Source organism: Scyliorhinus torazame, chromosome 8 (assembly GCF_047496885.1).
Source record: "Scyliorhinus torazame isolate Kashiwa2021f chromosome 8, sScyTor2.1, whole genome shotgun sequence".
Classification (NCBI taxonomy): Eukaryota; Metazoa; Chordata; class Chondrichthyes; order Carcharhiniformes; family Scyliorhinidae; genus Scyliorhinus; species Scyliorhinus torazame.
In genome coordinates, this window is record NC_092714.1 from 125,009,075 (window position 1) to 125,033,481 (window position 24,407).

The window sequence follows — 24,407 nt, forward strand, 5'->3', positions numbered from 1 at the left end:
TGCTTTAGCATAGCTAAGCATTAACTAATTTTTTAACTTTGTCTCAATTGACTTTCCAAATTCCATATTCCTCAGATGTGATGGAAATTTCTCGTTATTTGATACATTTGACCAAAATCATTTACAATGAATCTGTGAAAAGCAAAGCAAATTTTAATATATACTGGCAGATTACCCTGCTTATAGTAAGTTTGAGGATATGCTGTTTTAGAATCCCTATAGTGCAGAAGGAGGCCACCTAGCCCATCGCGTCTGCACCGGCCCTTGGAAAGAGCACCCTACCCAAGCCCACATCTCCATCCCATCCCCGGAACCCCGCCTAACCTACACATCTTTGGACTGTCAGAGGAAACCAGAGCACCCGGAGGAAACCCACGCAGACACGGGGAGAAAATGCAAACAGCGCACGGACAGTCATCCGAGGCTGGAATTGAACCAGGGACCCTGGAGCTGTGAGGCAGTAGTGCTAACCACTGTGCCGCCGTTTAACACATTGCAAATCAGAAAAACTGATTCATGGTGACTGAATGCATCTGACATATTCTATTACATATTCTCATATTTTTGTATTCTTTTAGGGACCAGGGGCGAAATTCTCCTACCCGCCCCGCCACATTTCTGCGCCGACCGGCCGGCGGGAGTCTCCGTAACACCGGCCGGTCAATGGGGTTTCCCATTGTGGGGCAGCCCCACGCCGTCGGGAAACCCCCCGGTGCCGGCAGAACGGAGACTCCCGCCGGCGGAGAATGACGCCCATGATTCCTCAGGCGCAATTCTCCCATCGGGAGTCTAAGTGCCGACGCCGGAGTGAAAACCGGAGTGTTTCACTCCGGCGTCGGAGCCCGCGCCGGGCCTTGGCTCCGCGTAAATGATGGCATGCGCGGTTGCCGTCCTCCCCGAGGCCGCCCCGCAAGAAGGTGTCGGATGGATCTTGCAGGCAGTGGAAGAAAGGAGGTCCTCCTTCAGAGAGGCCGGCCTTCCGATCGGTGGGCACTGACCGTGGGCCAGACCCCCCCCCCCCCCCCCCCCACAGGCCGCCCCCCCCCCCCCTCCAGCGTTCCCGCGCTGCTCCCGCCGGCAACAACCAGGTGTGGACGGCGCCGGCGGGAACCCGTTGTTTTGGGAAGGCCGCTCGGCCCATCCGGGCTGGTGAATCAACGGCGAGCACCGATTCTCCCAGCGGCCAGCCGTGATTCTCACCGCGCTGGTTTGGGGGGGGGGAGGGAAAATTGCGTGCTGGTGTCGGGGCAGCGTGACGGGACACGCGCGGCTCCCCGGCGATTCTCCCACCCGGCTTGGGGGGGCAGAATTCCACCCCCCCCCCCCCCCCAACTCTGTCCATTAATCTGTTTTTTTTATGCGTTATGTATTTCATTTTTATCCTTTACCATTTTGAGGAGATAAAGCAAGGTTTTACAGTCCGAGGTAGGTGTCCAGTATTTAGCTGCACCCGAGGAGGGGAAGAGAAATGATCGTACACTTTGGTCCTGGTGGTGGTAGGTAGGAATGGTCGGTCCTGCAGTTTGGTTGCACTACTCAGGATTTCTTGTTTAGACAATGCTAAAGTTGTAGTGGTCAAAGATGCTTACACCTTGCAAAATGAGATTTCTATTGAGGGTATCCAACATAAACTTTACATTCCTATCTTAGGCTGGATGATCTTTTTTTAATTCATTTACGGGATGTGGGCTTCAGTGGATAGTTTACTGGAGCATTTACTGCTGCTTTGAACCGCTGCAGCCATGTGCTATAGGTACACCCACTGTGCTGTTAGGGAGGGAGTTCCAGAATTCTGACCCAGCGACAGTAAAGGAACGGCGATATATTTCCAAGTCAGGGTGGTGAATGACTTGGAGAAGAACTTCCAGGTAGTAGGGTTCTCATATATCTGCTGCCTTGTCCTTCTAGATGGTAATGGCCTTGGGTTTGAAAGGTGCTGCCTAAGGAGATTTGGTGCGTTTCTGCAGTGTAACTTCTAGAGTGTGCACACTACTGTTCATCGGAGGTGCAAGGAGGGAATGTTTGTGGAAGGGATGTCAATCAAGCGGGCTGCTTTGTTCTGAATTGTGTTGATCCTCTTGGATATTGTTGGAGCTGCATTCATCCAGGCAAGAGCATGCCTTTTAGATGGTGGACAGGCTTTGGGGAGTCAGGAGGTGAGTTACTCCCAGGATTCCCAGCCTCTGATCTGCTCTAGTATTTATATGGCTAGTCCAGTTCAGTTTCTGGTTAATGGTAACCCCTAGCATGATATTAGTGGGAGATTTAGCGATGGTAATGCCATTGAATCTCAAGGGGTGATGGTCAGATTCTCTCTTATTGAAGATGACCATTGCCTGGCATTTATGTGGCACAAATGTTACTTGCCACTTGTCGGCCCAAACCTGGATATTGTCCAGGACTTGCTGCACTTGGACATGAACTGCTTCAGTATCTGAGGAGTTGTGAACATCCCCACTTCTGACCGTATAATGGAAGGAAGGTCATCGATGAAGCAGCTGAAGATGGCTGGGCCTAGGACACTGCTAGGTATGACTTCACTCACTGGGGAGTTTTCCCCTGATTCCTAATGTCTCCAGTTTTTGCTAGGGCCCCTTGATGCCACACTCAGTGAATGTCCAGGGCAGGCACTCTCCCCTCACTTCTGGGACGCAGCTCTTTTGTCCATGTTTGAACCAAGGTTGTAATGAGGTTAGGAGCTGACTGGCCCTAAACGGCAATTAACTTGTTATTGTTGAGCAAGTGCTGCTTGATAGCACTGTTGGTGACCTCTTCCATCACTTTGCTGATGATCAAGAGTAGACTGATGGGTCAGTAATTGGCTGGGTTGGATTTATCCTGTTTCTTGTAAACAGGATATATCTGGGCAACATTCCACATTGCTGGTAGATGCAAGTGTTGTAGCTGTCCTGGAACAGTTTAGCTAGGGGTGTAGCTGTACTGGAACAGTTCAGCTAGAGGCGCAGCAAGTTCTAGAGAACAACTCTTCAGTACTATTGCCGGATGTTGTCAGAATCCATAGCCTCTGCAGTATCCAGTGCCTTTAACAGTTTCCTGATATCACGTGGAGTGAATCGAGTTAACTGAAGACTGACATCTGTGATGCTGGGGACCTCTGGAGGCGACTGAGATGGATCATCCACCCGGCACTTCTAGCTGAAAATTGTAGGAAATGCTTCCGCCTTATCTTTTGCACAGATATGCTGGATTCCCCCATCATTGAAGATGGATATATTTGTGGAGCCTCCTCCTCCAGTGAGTTGTTTAATTGTCCACTGCCAATCACGACTGGATGTGGCAGAACTGCAGAGCTTGGCTCTGATCCGTTGGTTGTGTGATCACTTAGTTCTGTCTGTCGCTTGCTGCTTTTTTTATAGTCGTTATTGTCACAAGTTACTGTGAAAAGCCCCTAGTCGCCACATTCCAGCACCTGTTCGGGTACACGGAGAGAGAATTCAGAATGTCCAAATGACCTAACAGCACATCTTTCGGGACTTGTGGGAGGAAAGCGGAGTACCCAGAGGAAACCTACACAGACACGGGAAGAAGGTGCAGACTCCGCATAGACAGTAACCCAAGCCGGGAATCAAACCTGGGACCCTGGCCCTGTGAAGCACCAGTGCTAACCACTGTGCTACTGTGCCGCCCACTACAGCTTATGCCGTTTTGCATGCATGTAGTACTGTGTTGTAGCTTTACCAGGTTGACACCTCATTTTTCGGTATGCCTTATACTGCTCTTAACATGCCCTCCTGCACTCTTCATTGAACCAGAGTTGTTCCCCAGGGTTGATTCATTAGTGGTAATGATAGAAAGGAGGATATGCAGTTGAGTATAATTCTGCTGCTGCTGATGGCCCACAGTGCTTCACAGTTGTCCAGTCTTGATTGTTGCTAGATCTGTTTGAAATCTATCCCAGTTGGTAGTGCCGCACAGCACAATGGAGGGTGCCCTCAATTTGAAGATGGGGCTTCATCTCCACAAGGCCTATGTGGTGGTCACTCCTACCGTTACTGTCATGGCCAGATGCAACTGTGGGAGGTAAGTTGGTGAGGATGAGGTCAAGTTTGTTTCCCTGATTATTTGCTGCAAACCCTGCCTACCACCTGTGTCCTTTAGGACTTAGTCAGTAATGCGGTTACCAAGCCACCCTGTAGCACAGTGGTTAGCACAGTTGCTTCACAGCGCATGGGCCCCACATTCGATTCCCGGCTTGGGTTACTGTCTGTATAGAATCTGCACGTTCTCCCCGTGTCTGCGCGTGTTTCCTCCGGGTGCTCCGGTTTCCTCCCACATGTCCCGAAAGACGTGCATGTTAGGTGAACTGGACATTCTGAATTTTCCCTCTGTGTACCCGAACAGGTGCCGGAATGTAGCGACTAGGGGCTTTTTACAGTAACTTCATTGCAGTGTTAATGTAAGCTTACTTGTGATAATAAAGATTATTATATTATGATGGATATTGAAATCCTCCACCCAGAGTACATGGTAATCAGCAGGAGGTTACCTGGCCCATATTTTATCTGATGCCATGTGAATTTGTGGGGTCTGGAGGTGGCGCTGAGGACTCCCAAGGCAACTCCTTCCTGACTATATACCACTGTGCCACCACCTCTGCCTGCTCTGTCCTGCTGGTGGCACAGGACATGGCCAGGAATGGTAATGGTGGTGTCTGGGACATTATCTGTGAGTTCACTTTTGTTACAGGATATGTAAAGACTTCTTTGTAAACAACAGTACTTTCTTCCAGATGCTGCAGTACCTCCTTGGGTTGGATATAGTGAAGAAGAAGCTATTCAACAGCAAATCCTAGCCTTATCAGCAGTATGTGTGCTTTTCTGTAATATTTCAATGTAATATCACAATGACTGAAGCTAAAGTCTTTAATGTACCCTTAAATATTCAGCTTGGGCACAAACTTTCTAACGTCAGAATGACAGCATCCCAAATGAAAACTTGTATTGAGTGGCCCAGATTTTTATGCAAAGGTGAGATCTAGTGTCAATTTTGCAGCTGCTAACATGATTCAACTGTTGCTGCTTTAATGATTAATTATGCTGCAGCCATCATAGCGGATGCCAAACATTCGTCACTGATCTAAGAGCAGAAACGATGGCATGTGCATCACCTGGAGCCGTTGGGATGGTTTAAATCATGGCTCAGCGGTATCAGTCATTTCTAAATCATGAGTTTGTAAGTTCAAGTGAACTTAAATTCCAAGAATGATTTTTTTTTTAGCTTCCAGTTATGTTAGGCTGGAGGGTGTTTTGTATATTTTAAATTGCCACAATATTCTATGGTGACAAATTGCCCATTTTGAAGACTATCCACACGATCAAGTAAGTGCTCAGTGTGTCTGAATCTTAAGCCTGCATTTTGTTTTTTTGCCCCATTAAATGCCAGGCCATAGTTGTAACCTTGTGCTAGACTTCCATCTGGGGGTTGTAAACTGGCATCGTCCGAGGCAATGCTTTTCAACCCAGCAGTTCGTTGCATAAAATGATCAGTGCCGTGAACCCATTTTCCCATCTTCCCACTTTGATGCCTTGTGCTTCTTTCTCCTTCCAGGTTCTTCCTGCTATGTGCCTTATTTGCATCCACAATGTGAAACTATTTCCTTGTGCTATCATTCTTGTAATGCAGGATCAATCTTAGGAAGGTCACTGGGAGGTGAGGTTGCCTGAGCCTCCCTTATTTTCGTCTGTAGGGATTTTATTTAACCTGATTCACGGTCGTACATTTTAGCGATGGTAATCATTTGTCAGTGAATAATAGTCCTACTTAATGTAGATCTTACATAAGCCTTTTGTAAAATCTGACGAAAGATAAACTGAGATTCTTGTGTTTTCAGGAGAGGAGAAATTTTTTGCGAGATCCGCCAGCAGGAGTGCAGTTTAATTTTGATTTTGATCAAATGTATCCTGTTGCTGTTGTAATGCTTCAAGAAGACGAACTTCTTAACAGAATGCGATTTGACCTAGTTCCAAAGCTGTAAGTTACAAGTATAAATAGATTGCATCCACAACAAAATGACTAGAACGGCAAAAAGACGAACACTAAATATGTTGTAGACCTTAGTTAATTATATATATGTTAAACAAATGTTCTTTTGAATGTGAACTGGTTTACTTATGGCTATTCCCATCTATGCTGCTCGGTTTGTCCATGTGAATTGGAAGGGACAGTTGCATAGAAGTGAGTGGAGATTTCAGCGACTGTTTACAAGTCAACGAAAAGATGGCATAGTGACAATGCCCATAGAACAAATTAAACCAGTTCTAAATGTTATGCAATATTTGGTTCTGCCAGGGTGGGGGATGGGAACCACATGGTTCCGCCAGGATGGTGGTGAGGAACACATGGTTCCGCCAGGATGGTGGGGAGGAACACATGGTTCCGCCAGGATGGTGGGGAGGAACACATGGTTCCGCAAGCATACGGGGAGAGCACGTGATTCTGCAAGGATCTGGGGGAGCAGGTGGTTCCGCAAGGGTGGGTGGGGGGAGCACGTGGTTCTGAAAGGGTGGGGGGGAGCACGTGGTTCTGCAAGGATGGTTGGGGAGCACGTGGTTCTGCAAGGATGGGGGGAGCACGTGGTTCTGCAAGGGTTGGGGGAAGCACGTGGTTCTGCAAGGATGGGGGGAGCACGTGGTTCGGCAAGGGTTGGGGGAAGCACGTGGTTCTGCAAGGGTTGGGGGAAGCACGTGGTTCTGCAAGGGTGGGTGGGGGGAGCACGTGGTTCTGAAAGGGTGGGGGGAGAGCACGTGGTTCTGCAAGGATGGTTGGGGGGGGAGCACGTGGTTCTGCAAGGGTGGGGGAAGCACGTGGTTCTGCAAGGGTGGGGGGGGGAGCACGTGGTTCTGCAAGGGTGGAGGGGGTGGGAGCACGTGGTTCTGCAAGGATGGGGGGAGCACGTGGTTCTGCAAGGATGGTTGGGGGGGGGGGAGCACGTGGCTCTGCAAGGATGGGGGGAGCACGTGGTTCTGCAAAGGTGGGGGGGAGCACATGGTTCTGCAAGGATGGGGGAGCACGTGGTTCTGCAAGGGTTGGGGGAAGCACGTGGTTCTGCAAGGGTGGGGGGAGCACGTGGTTCTGCAAGGATGAGGGGAGCACGTGGTTCTGAAAGGGTGGAGGGGGTGGGAGCACGTGGTTCTGCAAGGGTGGAGGGGGTGGGAGCACGTGGTTCTGCAAGGGTTGGGGGAAGCACGTGGTTCTGCAAGGATGGGGGGAGCACATGGTTCTGCAAGGGTTGGGGGAAGCACGTGGTTCTGCAAGGGTGGGGGGGGAGCACGTGGTTCTGCAAGGGTGGAGGGGGTGGGAGCACGTGGTTCTGCAAGGATGGAGGGGAGCGTGGTTCTGCCAGGATTTTGGAAGGGGACACATGGTTTTGCCAGGATTTGGGGGACACATGCATTTCTGCCAGGATTTTGAGGTGGGGGGAAACACGTTGTTCCGCCAGGATTGGAGGGGGGAGCACATGGTTCCACCAAGATTAGGGGGGGTGGGGGAGACATGGTTTTGCCAGGATGGGTGGGGGAGATAGAGAGAGTGGATAGCAGAATGGGATCAGTGCAGCAGACAAGTCCATCACTCATGGATTAAAATAAAATTCAGTGCAGTTATAATAGAGACTGGGACCGTGCCTCGGCATTCAAACAAACTGCATATAAGGAAATAGGTCTTACTACATCTGAATGTATTTTTTTTTTTTAACTGAAATGTCTAATTTTCTTTTCGATTGTCTCTTTTTTTGGCTTTATAATTCCACAAAACAGTTACGGGGATAGGGTGGAGGCATGGGCTTAAGTAGGGTGCTCTTTCCAAGATCTGGTGCAGACTCGGTGGGCCGAATGGCCTCCTGCACTGTAAATTCTTTGATTGTATAATTTTAGTGATTGGAAGCCAGAGTCCAGCGGCGTAACACAGGGATTAGATGACTGTGTAGGATCAATAAGTTTGCAGGTAACACAAAGATTGGCTGGGTGGTTAGCAGTGATGTTGAGTGTCTTGGGTTACAGGAAGATATAGACGAGATGGTCAAATGGGAAGATAACAGGCAGATGGAGTTTAACCCTGAAAAGTGTGAGGTCATACACTTTGGAAGAATAAATTTGACAAGGAAGTTTTCAATGAACGGCATGACACTGGGAACAAAGGGACCTTGGAGTGTTTGTCCATAGATCTCTGAAGGAGGGCAGGTTAATAGGGTGGTGAAAAAGTCATATGGGACACTTGCCTTTATCAATCAAGGCATAGATTACAAAAGAAGGGAGTTGTATAGAACTTTGGTGAGGCCACAGCTGGAGTACTGTGTCCAATCCTGGTCACCACATTATAGGAAGGATGTGATTATACTGGAGGTGGTGCAGAGGAGATTCACCAGGATGTTGCCTTGGATGGAATGTTTAAGTTACTTAAGTTATGAAGAGAGATTGGAATGGCTTGTGTTGTTTTCATTGGAGCAGAGAAGACTGAGGGGTGACCTGATTGAGGTGTACAAGATTGCGAGGCATGGACAGGGTGGATATGGAGCAGCTGTTCCCCTCATTTGAAGGGTCAGTCACAAGGGGCACAAGTTCATGGTGAGGGGCAGGAGGTTTAGGGGTGATGTGAGGGAAAACTTTTTTTTTTACCCAAAGGGTGGTGATGGTCTGGACTGTGCTGCCTAAGAGGGTGATAGAGGCGGGATACCTCATTCTTTAAAAATAACCTGGATGAGTACTTGACACTTCATAAAATTCAAGGTTCTGGGCCAGGTTCTGGCAAATGGGATTAGGTCGGCAGTTCGGGTGTTTTCCATGTGTTGGTGCAGAATCAATGGGCCGCTTCTGCACTGTGTTTTCTGTGATTGTGTGAAGAGCGATTTGTTAGAATTACAAGAATGCTAGGGTCTTTAAATTTGGGTGTTGTGAAAAGTAAAATCTTGGTGTACTTTCAAGATAAAATATAATTTCTTTGTGGTAAGTTGAACAAATTTCTCCACACAATCTATACATTTAAAAAAAAAAACACTTTTTCTTGAAATGTAATCAAGTGGCATTAGGGGTAGAAAGATGAGCGTGGGTTTAGCTGAAATTTTACTTGATTATATATTGCACTAATTTGCATGCAATATTTTGTTGACAGAATGCAGTATGCATTAATTCTGTATAAACTCACTTTTGACCTCCTGATTCCCCCTCCAGTGTGAAGGAAGAAGTATTCTGGAGAAACTATTTCTACAGAGTGTCACTTATCAAACAGTCAGCTCAGCTTACAGCTCTGGCTGCTCAACAACAAACAGTTGACCAAGAGAACAGAGAAGCTAGCAGTACAGATGATGCCCATTTGACAGGTAAATGAACATCTTGGTAGACAGTCCAATGATGGTAATGTTTTCACCCCTGTTGGTTAGTCTATTTGTCTAAACAACAGGTTAGACATTCCGGTCCCCCAGCCGTGTGTTTCTCAGCGACGTGCCTTTCGCTGGCAGTGGGCGTCTCTCTTCCTGCCACTTGTCAATGGGATTTCCCATTGAAGCCACCCCACGCCCCTGGGAAACCTACAGCAACGATGCGCTGCCAGCGGGAAAAGAGAGTACCAGTGGCCAGACAGTTCCAACCAATATATCTGAAAAACTAATGACTGGATTTCATATGGTTTGTTTTTAGTGATATTTGTGGATCAGGATTCCAGATTTTTTTTTATAGGTTCCGTTAAAGGTTGGAGATTGGGTGAATTGACTTTTTTTTTGTTTTATGTTAGTGGTGTAGTTTGGCTCAGGTGCAATTTGACAGAGCTGTCGAAATGTGAGCATAGTTTTCAGAGCCGATTGTTGGTTATGGATCAGCCTGAAGCCCCCACAATGGGATGGAAGCTCTTAACTAGAAGATTTATTTTTTCAGCTTTTAGTTACAGCGCATCGACCAGGCAGTGAAAAACCACAAAGAGGAGCTGCGTAATTGTGATAATGTTAGCACAGCGTGGTCAAGGTATGCATTCCACTGAGTATCCCCTTAATTTGTTCTGCTTGCAATATGCCACCTTATTTGGCAGTTGTTAAATTTTGTGTACATCTTTCTATTTTCCAGCCAGCAAACCTAACTGAAACATGTCTGGCCTGCTGCTGGCTGTGAACTATGCCAATTGCATCAATAGCAGACATCCTTTAAAGAGATTCCCCATTAACTTTCATTACTGTGGTGCCTTTGCTCTACTTAAGAGAAATTGAAGATGCTCTGAGCATTAAGTTGAATTATTTAATATATTTAATTGGTAAAAATAGTGTGACAATGTGATGAATAGGTTCTTACTGTCACTTGGAGTCAACAAAGTGTTCTCTGGATTTCACTTGTGAGGTTCGATTAATCTCTTTCAGGAACTGTGAAACATACTAAAATCTAATCAAGGAGCTCAAATAATATAGACCACAATCATACTTTTGCAGTTATGATTAACTTAGTTAAATAGTTTTAATTGTGATTTGTAGACTGTTTGCAAGATAGCAATGAAGCCGTATTAACCCGCATGCGCATTCTTATCCGAAGGCAATTGAGATGCATACACGTCCCTTTATACTGCACACCGTAGATAATTTAATTGTTTAGATCTATGGTTATCACTGCTGAGTGAGTTGTTCATAACCAGAATTTCATAACATTTTTCTTCCTTTCAGAAACAAGGTCAAAAACACCACCTTGTGCAATCCAAACTCAGACAAAATCATGTGAGGTAATTTTTATTTTGACTTGTACAATTTATTACTCTACTAAGTATTTAATAATTACATGATAATGTAGGGTGTAACTAGACCGATTCTGGAGTGGTTTTGATTTTTTTTACTGCCTCCGAGAGAACCACAGCAATCTCTTCATCCCTTGCTGATCCTATCAGGAGGAAGAGGAAATTTCCACAAGTCCAGGTGCTACAGAATTTATTAGCGATGCATACGATGCATGCAATCTGAACCAAGAGGATCTGCGGAAAGAAATTGAGCAGTTGGTGTTGGATAAAAAAGACGATGGTGCAAAAGAAGGTGGGAATGGCAATCTCATTAACAAATATTACCTGAAATTTCTTCTCGAGTATCCTATTTCGTTCATCTTCTTTCTAAAATTCATAAATTAATTATGGTTTTATCTGAAATCTACACATTGTTTTCTAGCCCAACAAATATACCGATTGCATCTTTGTATAATATCGGGGGGGAAACTCTCCACTGGTTGGAAACTCTCCTGGCACAAAGGAAAATGGTTGTGGTTGTTAGAAATCTAGAGATCAACCAGCTCAGCTCCAAGACATTGCTGCAGGGATTCCTCTGGTAGTGTTATAGGCCCAACCATTTTCAGCTTCTGGATCAATGAGCTTTCTTCCATCATAAGGTCAGAAGTGGGGATACTTGCTGATGATTGCACAATGTTCACCATTGAGCAGGTCAGAGGCTAGGAATCCTGCAGCGAGTAACTGACCTTCCCAAGGCACAAGTCAGGAGTGTGATTGAATACTCTTCCCTTGCCTGGATGAGCACAGCTCCAAAAACACTCGAAGCTTGACATCATCCAGTACAAAGCCGATTGGCACTCCATCCAGAAACATTTAATCCCTCCACCACCGATACACAGTAGCAACCATGTGTACCATATACAAGATACACTGCAGGAACTCACCAAGGTTTCTTCGGCAGCAACTTCCAAACCCACTACCATCTATAAAGAGAAGAGAACACCACCACCTGGATGTTCCTCTCCAAATCACTCAAAATCTAGACTTGGAAATATATGTCTGTTCCTTCACTGTTGTTGGATCAAACTCTTGGAACTCCCTCCCTAATAGCACAGTGGGTGTACCTACACCACATGGACTGCAGGGGTGCAAGAAAGCAGCTCACCACCACCTTCCCAAGAAAATTAGGGATGTGTAATAAATGCTGGCCTCGCCAGCGACATCCATATCCCATGAATTTTTTGTAAATTCTCAAACTCTAGTTTTTGTAGCTGTCTTATTACTAATTATTTACTTCAGCCTTTCCATTGTTTTTAGTTTCACTACATTTCCTTTGAGCTGAAACCTTTAATTGGATTTTAATCCAAGTTTGGATATGATATTTTCAGACCTACAGTTTTAGATTCTGATTTTCGTTCTTAAACCAGTTCACTGTGCAGCAAGGTTTGATTCCATTTCACTGCTACATACTGCATACATACATTTCCTAATAAATTAATATTTAATTTTTTTTATTTTAAAAAATATATATTTTATTAAAGTTTTCAAACACCACCACCTTAGAAATTTTTCCACCTTACAAATCAACAAAAAAGATAACAATAACTAATAAATAACATAATTTAAATAAAATAGTGATATAACAAAGTAACAAAAAATAGTGCTCCCCCCCACCCCCACCCCAACCAGAACAAAACAGGTTGCCCCCCCCCGGTCTGGGCTGCTGCTGCTGACGGTCTATTTTCCCTTAACGTTCCGCGAGATAGTCAAGGAACTGTTGCCACCGCCTGGAGAACCCCTGAACCGATCCTCTCAACGCAAACTTCATCCATTCCAGTTTTATGAACCCTGCCATATCGTTTGTCCAGGCCTCCACGCCGGGGGGTTTCGCTTCCTTCTACATGAGTAAGATCCTTCGCCGGGCTACCAGGGACGCAAAGGCCAGAATATCGGCCTCTTTCGCCTCCTGCACTCCCGGCTCATCCGCTACCCCAAATATAGCTAACCCCCAACCTGGATTGACCCCGACCTTCACCACCTTTGAAATCACTCTTGCCACTCCCCTCCAGTACCCATCCAGTGCCGGACACGACCAAAACATACGTGTGTGGTTCGCCGGGCTTCCCAAGCACCTCCCGCACCTGTCCTCCACCCCGAAGAACCTGCTCAGCCTCGCTCCCGTCATGTGTGCTCTGTGTAGAACCTTGAATTGTATCAGGCTAAGCCTGGCACACGAGGAAGAGGAACTTACCCTACTTAGGGCATCAGCCCCCAGACCCTCCTCAATCTCCTCCCCCAGCTCTTCCCATTTTCCCTTCAGCTCCTCTACCAGCGCCTCCCCCTCCTCTCTCATCTCCTGATATATTTCGGACACTTTGCCCTCCCCGACCCATACCCCCGAAATCACTCTGTCCTGGATCCCCTGTGTCGGGAGCAGCGGAAATTCTCTCACCTGTTGCCTCGTAAACGCCCTCACTTGCATGTATCTAAAGATATTCCCCGGGGGAAACTCATACTTTTCCTCCAGCGCTCCCAAGCTCGCAAACGTCCCGTCGATAAACAAATCTCCCAATCTCCTAATTCCTGCCCGATGCCAGCTCTGGAACCCTCCGTCCATCCTTCCTGGGACAACCCTATGGTTGTTCCTGATCGGGGACCACACCGAGGCACCCGTCACCCCCCTATGTCGCCTCCATTGCCCCCAGATCCTTAAGGTTGCCGACACCACTGGGTTCGTGGTGTACCTTTTCGGGGCGAGCGGTAGCGCCACCGTCACCAGCGCCTTTAGGCTCGTTCCTTTACAGGATGCCATCTCAAGCCTCTTCCACGCCGCCCCCTCTCCCTCCCTCATCCACTTGCGAACCATCGCCACATTGGCGGCCCAGTAATAATCATCCAGATTCGGCAACGCCAGTCCCCCTCTGTCCCTGCTGCGCTGTAAGAACCCCCTCCTTACCCTCGGGGTCTTCCCTGCCCACACGAAACTCATAACACTCCTATCTATTTTCTTAAAAAAGGCCTGAGTGATCAAAATGGGGAGACATTGAAACACAAAAAGAAACCTTGGGAGGACCATCATCTTGACCGCCTGCACTCTGCCCGCCAATGAGAGTGGCAGCATATCCCACCTCTTGAAATCCTCCTCCATCTGCTCCACCAGCCGCGTCCAATTGAGTTTGTGTAAAGTTCCCCAGCTCCTGCCTACCTGAATTCCCAAATATCGGAAGCTCCTTTCCACTCTCTTCAATGGCAGGTCATCTATCCCTCTTCCCTGATCCCCGGGGTGTACTACGAAAAGCTCACTCTTCCCCATATTAAGCCTATATCCCGAAAAATCTCCATCTCCCTCAATATCTGCATAACCTCTGTCATCCCCTCCACAGGATCCGCCACATACAGCAGTAGGTCATCTGCGTAGAGTGCTACTGTGTTCCTCTCCCCCTCTAACCACCCCCCTCCATTTCCTAGAGTCTCTCAACGCTATGGCCAGTGGTTCAATTGCCAGCGCGAACAGTAATGGGGACAGAGGGCACCCCTGCCTCGTGTAACCGAAAATACTCCGATTTCTGCCGATTTGTGACTACACTTGCCACTGGGACCCATGAACTACTAGCTGTATGAACCATAGTCTGGGTGTGCATTGCAGCAATTTAAAAAACAATGCAGGGAGGGCCCCATAGAGGAGTTTAACCCAACTGACAAACCCCTCCCCGAACCTAAACCTCCTCAGCACCTCCCATAAATACTCCCACTCTACGCTATCAAATGCCTTCTCTGCATCCATCGCTGCCACTATCTCTGCCTCCCCCTCCGCTGGGGGCATCATTATCACCCCAACAGCTGTCGCACGTTAGCATTCAGTTGTCTCCCCTTTCAAAACCCTGTCTGGTCTTCATGCACCACCCCCGGGACACAATCCTCGATCCTCATCGCCAGCACTTTTGCCAGCAACTTGGCATCTACATTCAGGAGCGAGATAGGCCTATATGACCCGCATTGCAGTGGATCTTTATCCCGCTTCAGGATTAATGATATCATCGCCTCCGACATTGTCGGGGGTAGAGCCCCCCCTTCTCTGGCCTCGTTAAAGGTTCTTGCCAACAGCGGGGCCAACAAGTCCACATACATCCTATAAAATTCCACCGGAAGCCCATCTGGTCCCGGGGCCTTCCCTGCCTGCATGTTCCCCAGCCCTTTAGTCACCTCGTCCCCCCGATTGGCGTCCCCAGGCCTGCCACCTCCTGCTCCTCCACCTTCGGGAACCTTAGTTGGTCCAAAAACTGTTGCATCCCCTCTTTTCCCTCCAGGGGTTGGGACCTATATAGCCTCTCATAAAAGGTCTTAAAACACCTCATTTACCTTCCCTGCACTCTGCACCGTAGTTCCCGTTCCATCCCTAGCTCCCCCAATCTCGCTCGCCGCTATCCTCTTATGAAGCTGCTGGGCCAACAGCCGGCTCACCTTTTCCCCATATTCGTATCTCATCCCCTGTGCCTTCCTCCACGGTGCCTCTGCCTTCCCTGTGGTCAGCAGGTCAAACTCCGTCTGAAGTCTTTGCCTCTCCCTGTATAGTCCTTCGTCCGGGGCCTCCGCATATCTTTTATCCACTCTCAGAATCTCCCCCACTAATCTCTCCCTTTCTTTGCCCTCTTTTTTTCTCCTTGTAAGCCCTAATGGAGATCCTTCAGCGCTTCCCATACTACCGCTACATGGACCTCACCATCATCATTGGCCTCCAGGTACCTTTCAATACTTCGCCGCACCCTTCCACAGACTCCCTCATCCGCCAATAATCCCACATCCAGTCGCCACAGTGGCTGCTGTTCCCTCTCCTCTCCTAGTTCCAGATCCACCCAGCGCGGGGCATGATCTGAAACGGCTATGGCCGAATACTCCGTTCCTTCCACCCTCGGAATCAGTGCCCTACTCAAAACAAAGAAATCTATCTGGGAGTAAGCCTTATGAACATGGGAGAAAAAGGAAAACTCTTTGGCCAACGACCTAGCAAATCTCCACGGATCCACTCCCCCCATTTGCTCCATAAACCCCCTGAGCACCTTGGCCGCTGCCGGCCTTCTTCCTGTCCTGGATCTAGACCGATCTAACCCTGGATCCAGCACAGTATTGAAATCCCCACCCCCCCATTACCAGGCTTCCTACCTCCAGGTCTGGGATACGTCCCAGCATCCGCTTCATAAATCCCGCATCATCCCAGTTCGGGGCATATGCATTTACCAGCTCGACCTCCATTCCCTGCAATCTACCACTCACCATCACATATCTACCACCATTGTCCACCTCTATATTCCTAGCCTCGAGCGACACCCGTTTCTCCACCAATATCGCCACCCCGCTATTTTTTGCGTCCAACCCTGAGTGGAACACCTGTCCCACCCATCCTTTCCTTAACCTAACCTGATCCGCCACCTTCAGATGCGTCTCCTGAAGCATGACCACGTCTGCCTTCAGTCCTTTTAAGTGCGCGAACACTCGGGCCCTCTTAATCGGCCCATTTAGGCCTCTCACATTCCACGTGATCAGCCGGATTGGGGGGCTGCCCCCCCTCCCCCGCCGACTAGCCATCATCTACTCTAGGCCAGTCCCACGTCCAGGTCCCGCGCACCCACCAGTCCCCCAGGCGGCGCACTCCCGTCCCGACCACCTCTTCCCTTGCCAGCTCCCTCTCGATCCCAGCAGCAGCAACCCAGTTATTTCCCCCCCCCACCCCCCTCCCCCCGCTAGATCCCCATCTAGTATGGTTACTCCCCTCCATAATGCTTCCAAAAGTCAGCTGACCCCGGCTTCCCCCGCTCTCTCCTTGACCCCCCCCCCCCCGTGTGTGTGTGGAACTCTCCTCCTCCTTGCGCGTATCTTCCCGCCATCATCTCCCTAGCGCAGGAAAAAACCCACCCGTTCCTAGATCAGCCCCGCCCCCTATGGCGCAGCTCCAACTACAGCCCCGTTCCCATTCCCCATCCCCCCACCTATGTCCCTTTTTCCATCGGCGCCCACATTTCTCAGTGTCTTCCCTTTCCCCTCCCCATCTATCGTCCCGATACGGTGAACCTCCCATTCCCCAATTTACATTCCTGTACATCAACATCGTCATCTCCCCCACAGCATCAGTCCCTCAGTTCTAGTCCCAACTTTTCTTTTTGGATGAAGGTCCATGCCTCTTCCGACGTTTCAAAATAATAGTGTCTATCTTGGTACATGACCCACAATCGCGCCGGCTGCAGCATCCCAAACTTTACTTTCTTCTTGTGAAGCGCTGCCTTGACCCGATTAAAACTCGCTCGCCTTCTCGCCACCTCCGCGCTCCAGTCCTGATACACTCGTATCACCGCATTCTCCCACCTGCTCCATACTTTCTTGGCCCAGCTCAAAACAGCCTCTCTGTCCGTGAAGCGGTGATATCTCACCACTATCGCCCTTGGTGGTTCTCCAGCCTTGGGTCTCCTCGCAAGGACCCGGTGAGCCCCTTCCACCTCCAGGGGGCCCGAGGGTGCCTCAGCTCCCATTAGCGAATGGAGCATCGTGCTCACATAAGCCCCAACGTCAGCTCACTCCACTCCCTCGGGGAGGCCCAGAATCCAGAGGTTCTTTCTCCCCGATCTGTTCTCCAGGACTTTGAGTCTTTCGATACACCTCTTGTGTAGCGCCTCGTGCGTCTCCATTTTTACCACTAGGCCCAGAATCTCATCCTCGTTCTCAGCTGCCTTCTCCTTCACCCCACGGAGCTCTATCGCCTGGGCCTTTTGCGTTTCTTTTAGCCCTTCGATTGCCAACAACATCGGCGCCAGCACCTCCTTCTTCTTTAATTCCTCCACACAACGTCTAAGGAATTCCTGCTGATCTGGCCCCCATGTCGTCTGGTCTCCACCCGTCGCCATCTTGCTTCTTCCTTCTCTTCTCTGCCGCTGCTCCAGAGGATCCTTCGCAATCAGGCCACTACCACCGATCTTTTCCATACACACTAGGGGGGACTCCTTACTTCGTCACCCCACACTGGGTTTGGTCCGGAAAAAATTTCCGTTGGGGCTCCCAAAAAGAACCCAAAAGTCCGTTAAAGCGGGAGCTGCCGAAACGTGCGACTTAGCAGTGCATCGCCGCAACCGGAAGTCTTAATATTTAATTTTTAACCACCATTTATAGTCAGGTGTAGGAAAATCAAACATAACCCAGCGGAGTTTTGAGGGTGTAAGATCACTCAGTTCAGAACTAGTTTTTTAATAGTATTTCTGACCACAAAGCGCACAATGTGGATTGAAAAGCACAATGATCTCAAAGGCAATAATGGAGCTGAGTCAAGTAGACCAGAACATTTAATTCCTGATGTGCTGAATTAGCTCATCAGAACTGAGACAGTATTGAGGTTGGTTGGAATATCTTCCCCATAACAAAGTGGCAATCAACCATTATTCCCTTTCTGAATCACTCTTAACAGAGCTTGCTTTCAGCGTAGCCTACTTTAGAATGCATGGAATGTGTTCAAGGTCACAACTAAACTGAGAATTAAGTGTGTTTTCATACTAATAGAATTAAACTGGCAGTTGTCCAACCTTTTTTAAAAAATTTAAGAGTACCCAATTATTTTTTTTCCCACTTAAGGGGCAACTTAGTTTGGCCAATCCACCTACCCTGCACATCTTTGGGTTGTGGGGGTGAGATCCATGCAGACACAGGGAGAATGTGCAAACTCCACACGGACAGTGACCCAAGGCCGGGATCGAACCCGGGTCCTTGGTGCCATGAGGCAGCAGCACTATGCCACCATGACATCTCAGTTGTCCAACTTGATTGCATCCAGCAAATACAGATGAAAATTCAAGCACCTTGTACTCAAACTAACTCACCAAGCTGTAACAATTTTGCTGTACTTGAGCAAGTTTTTTCTCAGCCCAGCAATGTCAAATGAGTTCAACTGATTTCAGCTTCTTGGACATATTTCCGAGTAAGTTAATTTTTTCTTTGCATGCGCATTGGCTGCCACATTTCCTACCTTACAATAGTAATACAGTTCACAAAATAACTTAATGCCTGTTTCAGGCTTTGGAACATCCTGGGCTGGTGAAATGTTTAAATGCAAGTCTCTTTCCAAAAGCATATTGTTCAGAATCAGCTGGTTGGCAAAGCTAATTGGAGCACCAAAGTGTGGCAGGTCAGAGGGAAGAAATAAGTTCCTGACTTTGGCCCCGTTGCTGTGGATTGCATCTAGCCCCTGCTCAGTTTATCCCGGAATATTGTCACTTGTAGCTTTCAGTAGCTAGCAGAAGAGCAGCACTAAGTAGAGTGGGTCACCCAGCTGTGTTCCCAATTGCAGTATGTGTGACCTGAGCAAGTTCTGAACCAAGGGATTTTACACCCTCAACTTCTCTGGGTTATGTTTGATTTTCCATACAGTATGTCCCTCTCTCAACATCAACAAATGTGTTGTCTGCTTTCTGGGGTACATTTTGTAAGATTGTCACAACTGAGCCCAATCCTTTCCTCATCAGGGATCACTTAGTAGTGACTTGGATTGTAAAAACCTGGGCAATTTCATTATGTCCTTAACACAATGCCTTTTAAAAACAAATCATTTATGTGGTCTCTAAATATTTCTGATGCAATAAGAGAAGGAAAAGATCATTTTAAAGCAAATAAGGTATAATTCTAGCTATGAAGAAGTTGCACTTTATGACTTTCACTAAATCGGGAATGCTGAATTTTAGCATGCGATTTGAAAAGATTTAAGCTGCTTCTACATAGCAATTTCAATTTAGGCCAAAGGTAGGAACACTCAATGTAATCTCACAATGTCAGGGTAAACTTTAAATCTATATTCTAAATTTCTCCCAGCATAAAACAAGTCCAGTCTTGGAACTTCACAATGGAACCGGTTTAGTGAAACACTTGATTAATTATACTACACCTATCCATTCCACGTATAATAAACAGTGTCATATTTATTTGCTACCAGTGACTAAATATGCAGTATTGCAACATTCTTTCTCAGACAAAATGTGTCTAGATAACTCCGACTAAAAAAAGGTTGCACTGAGCCTGTATGTAAGCACCAGAATCTGCAATAGATTGTGTATAGCTCCGTAGGTGCATTCTTTGAAATGAAGCAAAGCAATAGTGAACCTTCTTTAACTTTTTTCAACAGCACCTGCTGACTGGGAAGAGGAACTGCAGCAAGAACTTCAAGATTATGAGGTGGTGGTTGAGGCAGAAAAAGCAGGTGAAAATTGGGATAAGGAAATTGAAGACCTGCTACAAGCAGATGGTTGAATTGAACATTGTGTTGCACTCCTTTACTTTTCCCAGCACATAACCAGCATGACTGGCATGAACCTCAATTCTCTTCACAATATGTCATCTGAGAAGATAAGACGTAGGAATAATTCTGAATACGATGTGCCTTGCTTTATGCCTCCTCTGTAATTTGGAATAATTAACTTTTTTCAGTCAAAGGTGGATTAGCAAGGTTAGATTTCCAATCAAATTTGTACATTAGTACTTTAATGCATTCCATGCAGATGTGCCAGTAATTTATAGTTGAATATGCAAACGTCTGCCTGGTGCAAGTAAAGTGCTGATGCAGGCAAGGGGTTTCAGTGTGCTTTCTCTTTAACTTCCATCATGTGATAAAGAACTGAAGGAAGCACAGCTTTCTTCACAAGCTAGTTATGAACTTAGCAAAATTCATGACATTGTTTATGCTAAATTATATGCACAAAAGAGGTGACCATATACTTCGTTAGAAGTTTTCCGTTGTGAAAAATATATATTCAGACTAGGTTAAAAATAATCTAAATTTACTATGTACCAGTGGATATAACAATTTGGAACACTAATTCTCATCCTTTCTGTTAGCACAAGAAACCAAAGTTTTTTTAAAACTCTTTGCATCTTTATTGATAAAACAATCTTTCCATATTCCTTATGTTTAACTGATAATGTTAGTAATAGTCAACTAATTATATGGGGTTTTGCAAGAAATGTTTTAATACAAAATAGCTTTATAAAAATTCCAAAAGCATTGAGAATAGTACAAATGTTTGTCATTTCATATTTGCCAAGAAGCACTTGTAAGTTTGGAAATCTAGATATATTTCTAGCTTTGCTTGATTATTTACATTTTTGTGAAGCAAATCCAAAGTTTCTGTATCAATATTGATTCTGGAGGCTGATTAAATGATTAAAGTCTTTTTCACAACACTCCACTATAATATTTATAACTTCAACGGCAAACATATTCTCTCAATAGCCACCCAAAACTACGTTTCATGCAAGGTGTTTGCTCATTTACCCATAACTCTGTCACCTGTTGCCTAGCTGTAGACTGATATTTTGACATCTTGACGTTTATGACCTGTTATGTCATGATTGGTAATAGCAGCCTCCAATTTTAATCACGAATGGGGAAGTCCTACAAAATGTCTACTCCCAGTCTAATCCTAGCCATTAGCTACAATATGTATCGGTGTGCAGGTGGCTTGAAGCTGCTAAAATAACAGGGCAAATGAGTTATAGCAGAAAGTTTGTTTTTTTATTGCCACCAGGTCTAGAATGTGTATGGCTCCCTTCACAACAATTCAGACTCTGATGCATTTCAGTAAAATGCAGTTTTAATATATCATGTCAGTTTGGGATTCCGTAAATGCTTAAGTACTTGATTTGATTTTAAGTTGTACAAAGTTGTTTATTCCAGGCTAAATGTAACTTATGAATTTCTCGTGTAGCATTTAAGTCTTAATAAATTAGATTTTCTTTAGATTCATTTATGTTCATTTTGTTGCAGATTCGTTTAAGCAGATATGAATTTGTTTTAAATGTCTATCAATTTGTAAATTTTGACAGATTTTTCCAAGATATTCTGTTTGAAGATTAATGAAAAAATTGCATTAAATGTAACCCTTTGACATGATACAGATACAACATGAGGAAGAAGGTGAAGTGAGCTAATAGATTTTTTTATTAACTTTGTCTTAATATTCTATAGTGAAAATATTGTCTTCATTTTTTCTACAAAAACTAATTATGAAGACACAACTTTGACAAAAAAAAAGTTTAGGGGAGCATTTAAGATCCAGTAGCACTATTTGATGAGAACAGGGAGTTCTCCCAGTACCTTAGCAAACATTCTCTGTCAACAAATTCCACAGAAAACCCGACATTTACTTAATGATATGTGGAATTTGCTGTGAAGGTGTATGTCATGGTTGTATCCATAACAGCAGTTACCCCACTCCAAAAGTAATGAATTTAAGTTATTTAGTCACACTTATAAGTTGCAAGTTGACATCCCTTGTAAATGTGAAGATGCTTTACATACATTTGTGCAGAGCAGTTCTTCTGTTAAAATGGAGATCTTTGTAGCAGTCTGAATGAGGCGCAAGGTATGCTATAAGTCGGCATGTCTTGAAGTTAATGAAAGGTTAATTCTTGGGTGCACTTCGAGGTTAATGGATTTATTGCAGGTACATGTGTCAGTAATATGTGACTCATTGGATTGGGTGGTGCAACGTCCTTCTTGGAGATGTGATCGTCAATCAACTAATCTGTAGGTTAATGTTTTTAAAACAATCGCACAGGCCATAAATCAAACCACAAAAGAAAAGAGAACACCCGTCAAGCCAGTCAGCATATGTGGAAAGAAGCTAAGAGTTAACGTTGCAGGTGTGGACTTCTTGTCAGAACAGATCTTGAACTCTTGTAATTTGTAAGTCTCTTTGCAAAAGTTCAGTGCAATTCTTAACTATGTCCACTGGATGGAGATATCATCAGTATTTTGAAAGCAATACACGTAGTCATTGGTTTTGATAGGTAAAAATAAGTTTCCATGAAGCAAAACTGAAATTCCAAACGGTTGACAACTAGTTAGTACTTGCAAAGTAAATATATTATCGCACTGAAGGAATGTTTTGTGAATAGTTAAACAGATAACCGTAAAGAAGTGAAGTGAGTGTGGTATTTCCCCAGCATGGACTTGTAAAGGACATGAGCCAGAAAAGGTATTAAAAGTACCTCCAGTGGGGTGGGGGGAGTGAAGTTTGAAGAGACATCCTCCGAGACACCAAAGTGATTTTTTTTATTAGTCCTTGGAAAAATAAACCTATAGTCCAGACCCACAGCAATGTGGTTGATTCTCAAATCCCCTCTGAAATGGGGGGCAGTTAGGGGTGGCCAATAAATGCTGACCCAGCCAGCGACGCCCACATCCCGTAAATGAATTTTTGAAAATCCAGATGCTCTAGGTACACGGGTTCAAATCCCACCACGGCAGCTGGTGGAATTTAAATTCAATTAATAAAATCTGGAATTGAAAACCAGTATCAGTGAACCCGTCTAGTTCTTTTGGGCTAAGAAATCTGCCATCCTTACCCAGTCTGATCTACATGTTGACTCTTTTTTAAAATGTATTTTATTCCAAACATGTTCAAAAAATACAAAAACAAATACTCAAAGCCCTTCAATTCAAACTTAATTTTCTCCAACCCGAGGAAGTCGTACTGGTCCACTAGCCAGGCCGCAATCCCTGCCGGTGTTATTGACCGCCATTCCAGCAAGATTTTTCGTCGGGCAACCAAAGAGGCGAATGCCACAACATTGGCCTTCCTCCCCTCCCGTCAACTGCAACATTTCCGATAACCCAAAAATCGCCACCGTCGGGACTGGCCCAACCTCCACCCCCTCAATCTTTGCTGCCGTCCCAAATACTCGCGCCCAGTATCTCTCTAACTTCTCACAACCCCAGAATATATCCACGTGGTTTGCTGATCCTTGCCCACACTTCCCACCTCCTGGAAGAACCCACTCATCACGCCCGAGTCATGTTCATCCTGTGTACCACCTTAAACTCTATCAAGCTCATCCTCACACATGAGGGCAAGTTCACCCTACGTAGTGCCTCACTCCCCAACCTATCTTCCCCCTCCCCAAACTCCTCCTCCTGTTTGTCTTTGATCCTCACCACTTGCATTCCCCCCCCCCCCTCCTCCCTCAGCTACCCATATATGTCCCCAATCCTACCCTCCTCTTCCACGTCCGTAAGCAACATCCGTTCCAATAGGGCATATCTCAGCAGCCTGAGAAACCCTTTCCACATCTTCCGTGCAAAGTCCCTTACTTGTAAATACCTAACTTCACATCCCTTCGGGAGCTCTACCCTCTCCCACAGCTCCTCTAGGCTTGCGAACCTCTCTTGCAGATAGAAATTACTCGCCCTCACCAACCCCATCTCTCTCCACCTCTTGTTCATAACATCCGTCTTCCCTGGCTTAAACCAGTGGTGCTCACACGGTATTAATATAAACATCCCCTCCATCTTAAAGTTCCTCCTCAACTGGTTCCACACCCTAATCGTGGACTGCACCACCGGGCTCTCAGTATATCTCCTCGGTGCCAGCGGTAGCGCCGCCTTCACCATGGCCCGGCTAGACTCCCTGCAAGACTCTTCATCCATCCATAAGAACATATGAACTAGGAACAGGAGTAGGCCATCTGGCCCCTTGAGCCTGCTCCGCCATTTAATGAGATCATGGTTGATCTTTGTGGACTCAGCTCCACTCTCCGGCCCGTACACCATATCCCCGAATCCCTTTATTCTTTAGAAAGGTATCTATCTTTTTCTTAAAAACGTTTAAAGAAGGAGCCTCAGCTGCTTCACTGGGCAAGGAATTCCAGAGATTCACAACCCTTTGGGTGAAGAAGTCCCT

At 46.3% G+C, this 24,407-nt stretch overlaps 1 protein-coding gene across 1 annotated transcript in view; it reads left to right on the forward strand.

The window, feature by feature from the left end:
• Positions 1 to 21,463, forward strand: part of syap1 (synapse associated protein 1) — a 44,691-nt gene extending 23,228 nt beyond the window's left edge. The window contains exons 4-9 of the mRNA XM_072514138.1: positions 4,751 to 4,824; positions 5,852 to 5,991; positions 9,186 to 9,334; positions 10,655 to 10,710; positions 10,873 to 11,014; positions 19,853 to 21,463. Coding sequence (XP_072370239.1) covers positions 4,751 to 4,824; positions 5,852 to 5,991; positions 9,186 to 9,334; positions 10,655 to 10,710; positions 10,873 to 11,014; positions 19,853 to 19,977 — 686 coding nt within the window. The 3' untranslated portion in view covers positions 19,978 to 21,463. The remainder of the gene's footprint in view (positions 1 to 4,750; positions 4,825 to 5,851; positions 5,992 to 9,185; positions 9,335 to 10,654; positions 10,711 to 10,872; positions 11,015 to 19,852) is intronic.
• The last annotated feature ends 2,944 nt before the right edge of the window (positions 21,464 to 24,407 follow it).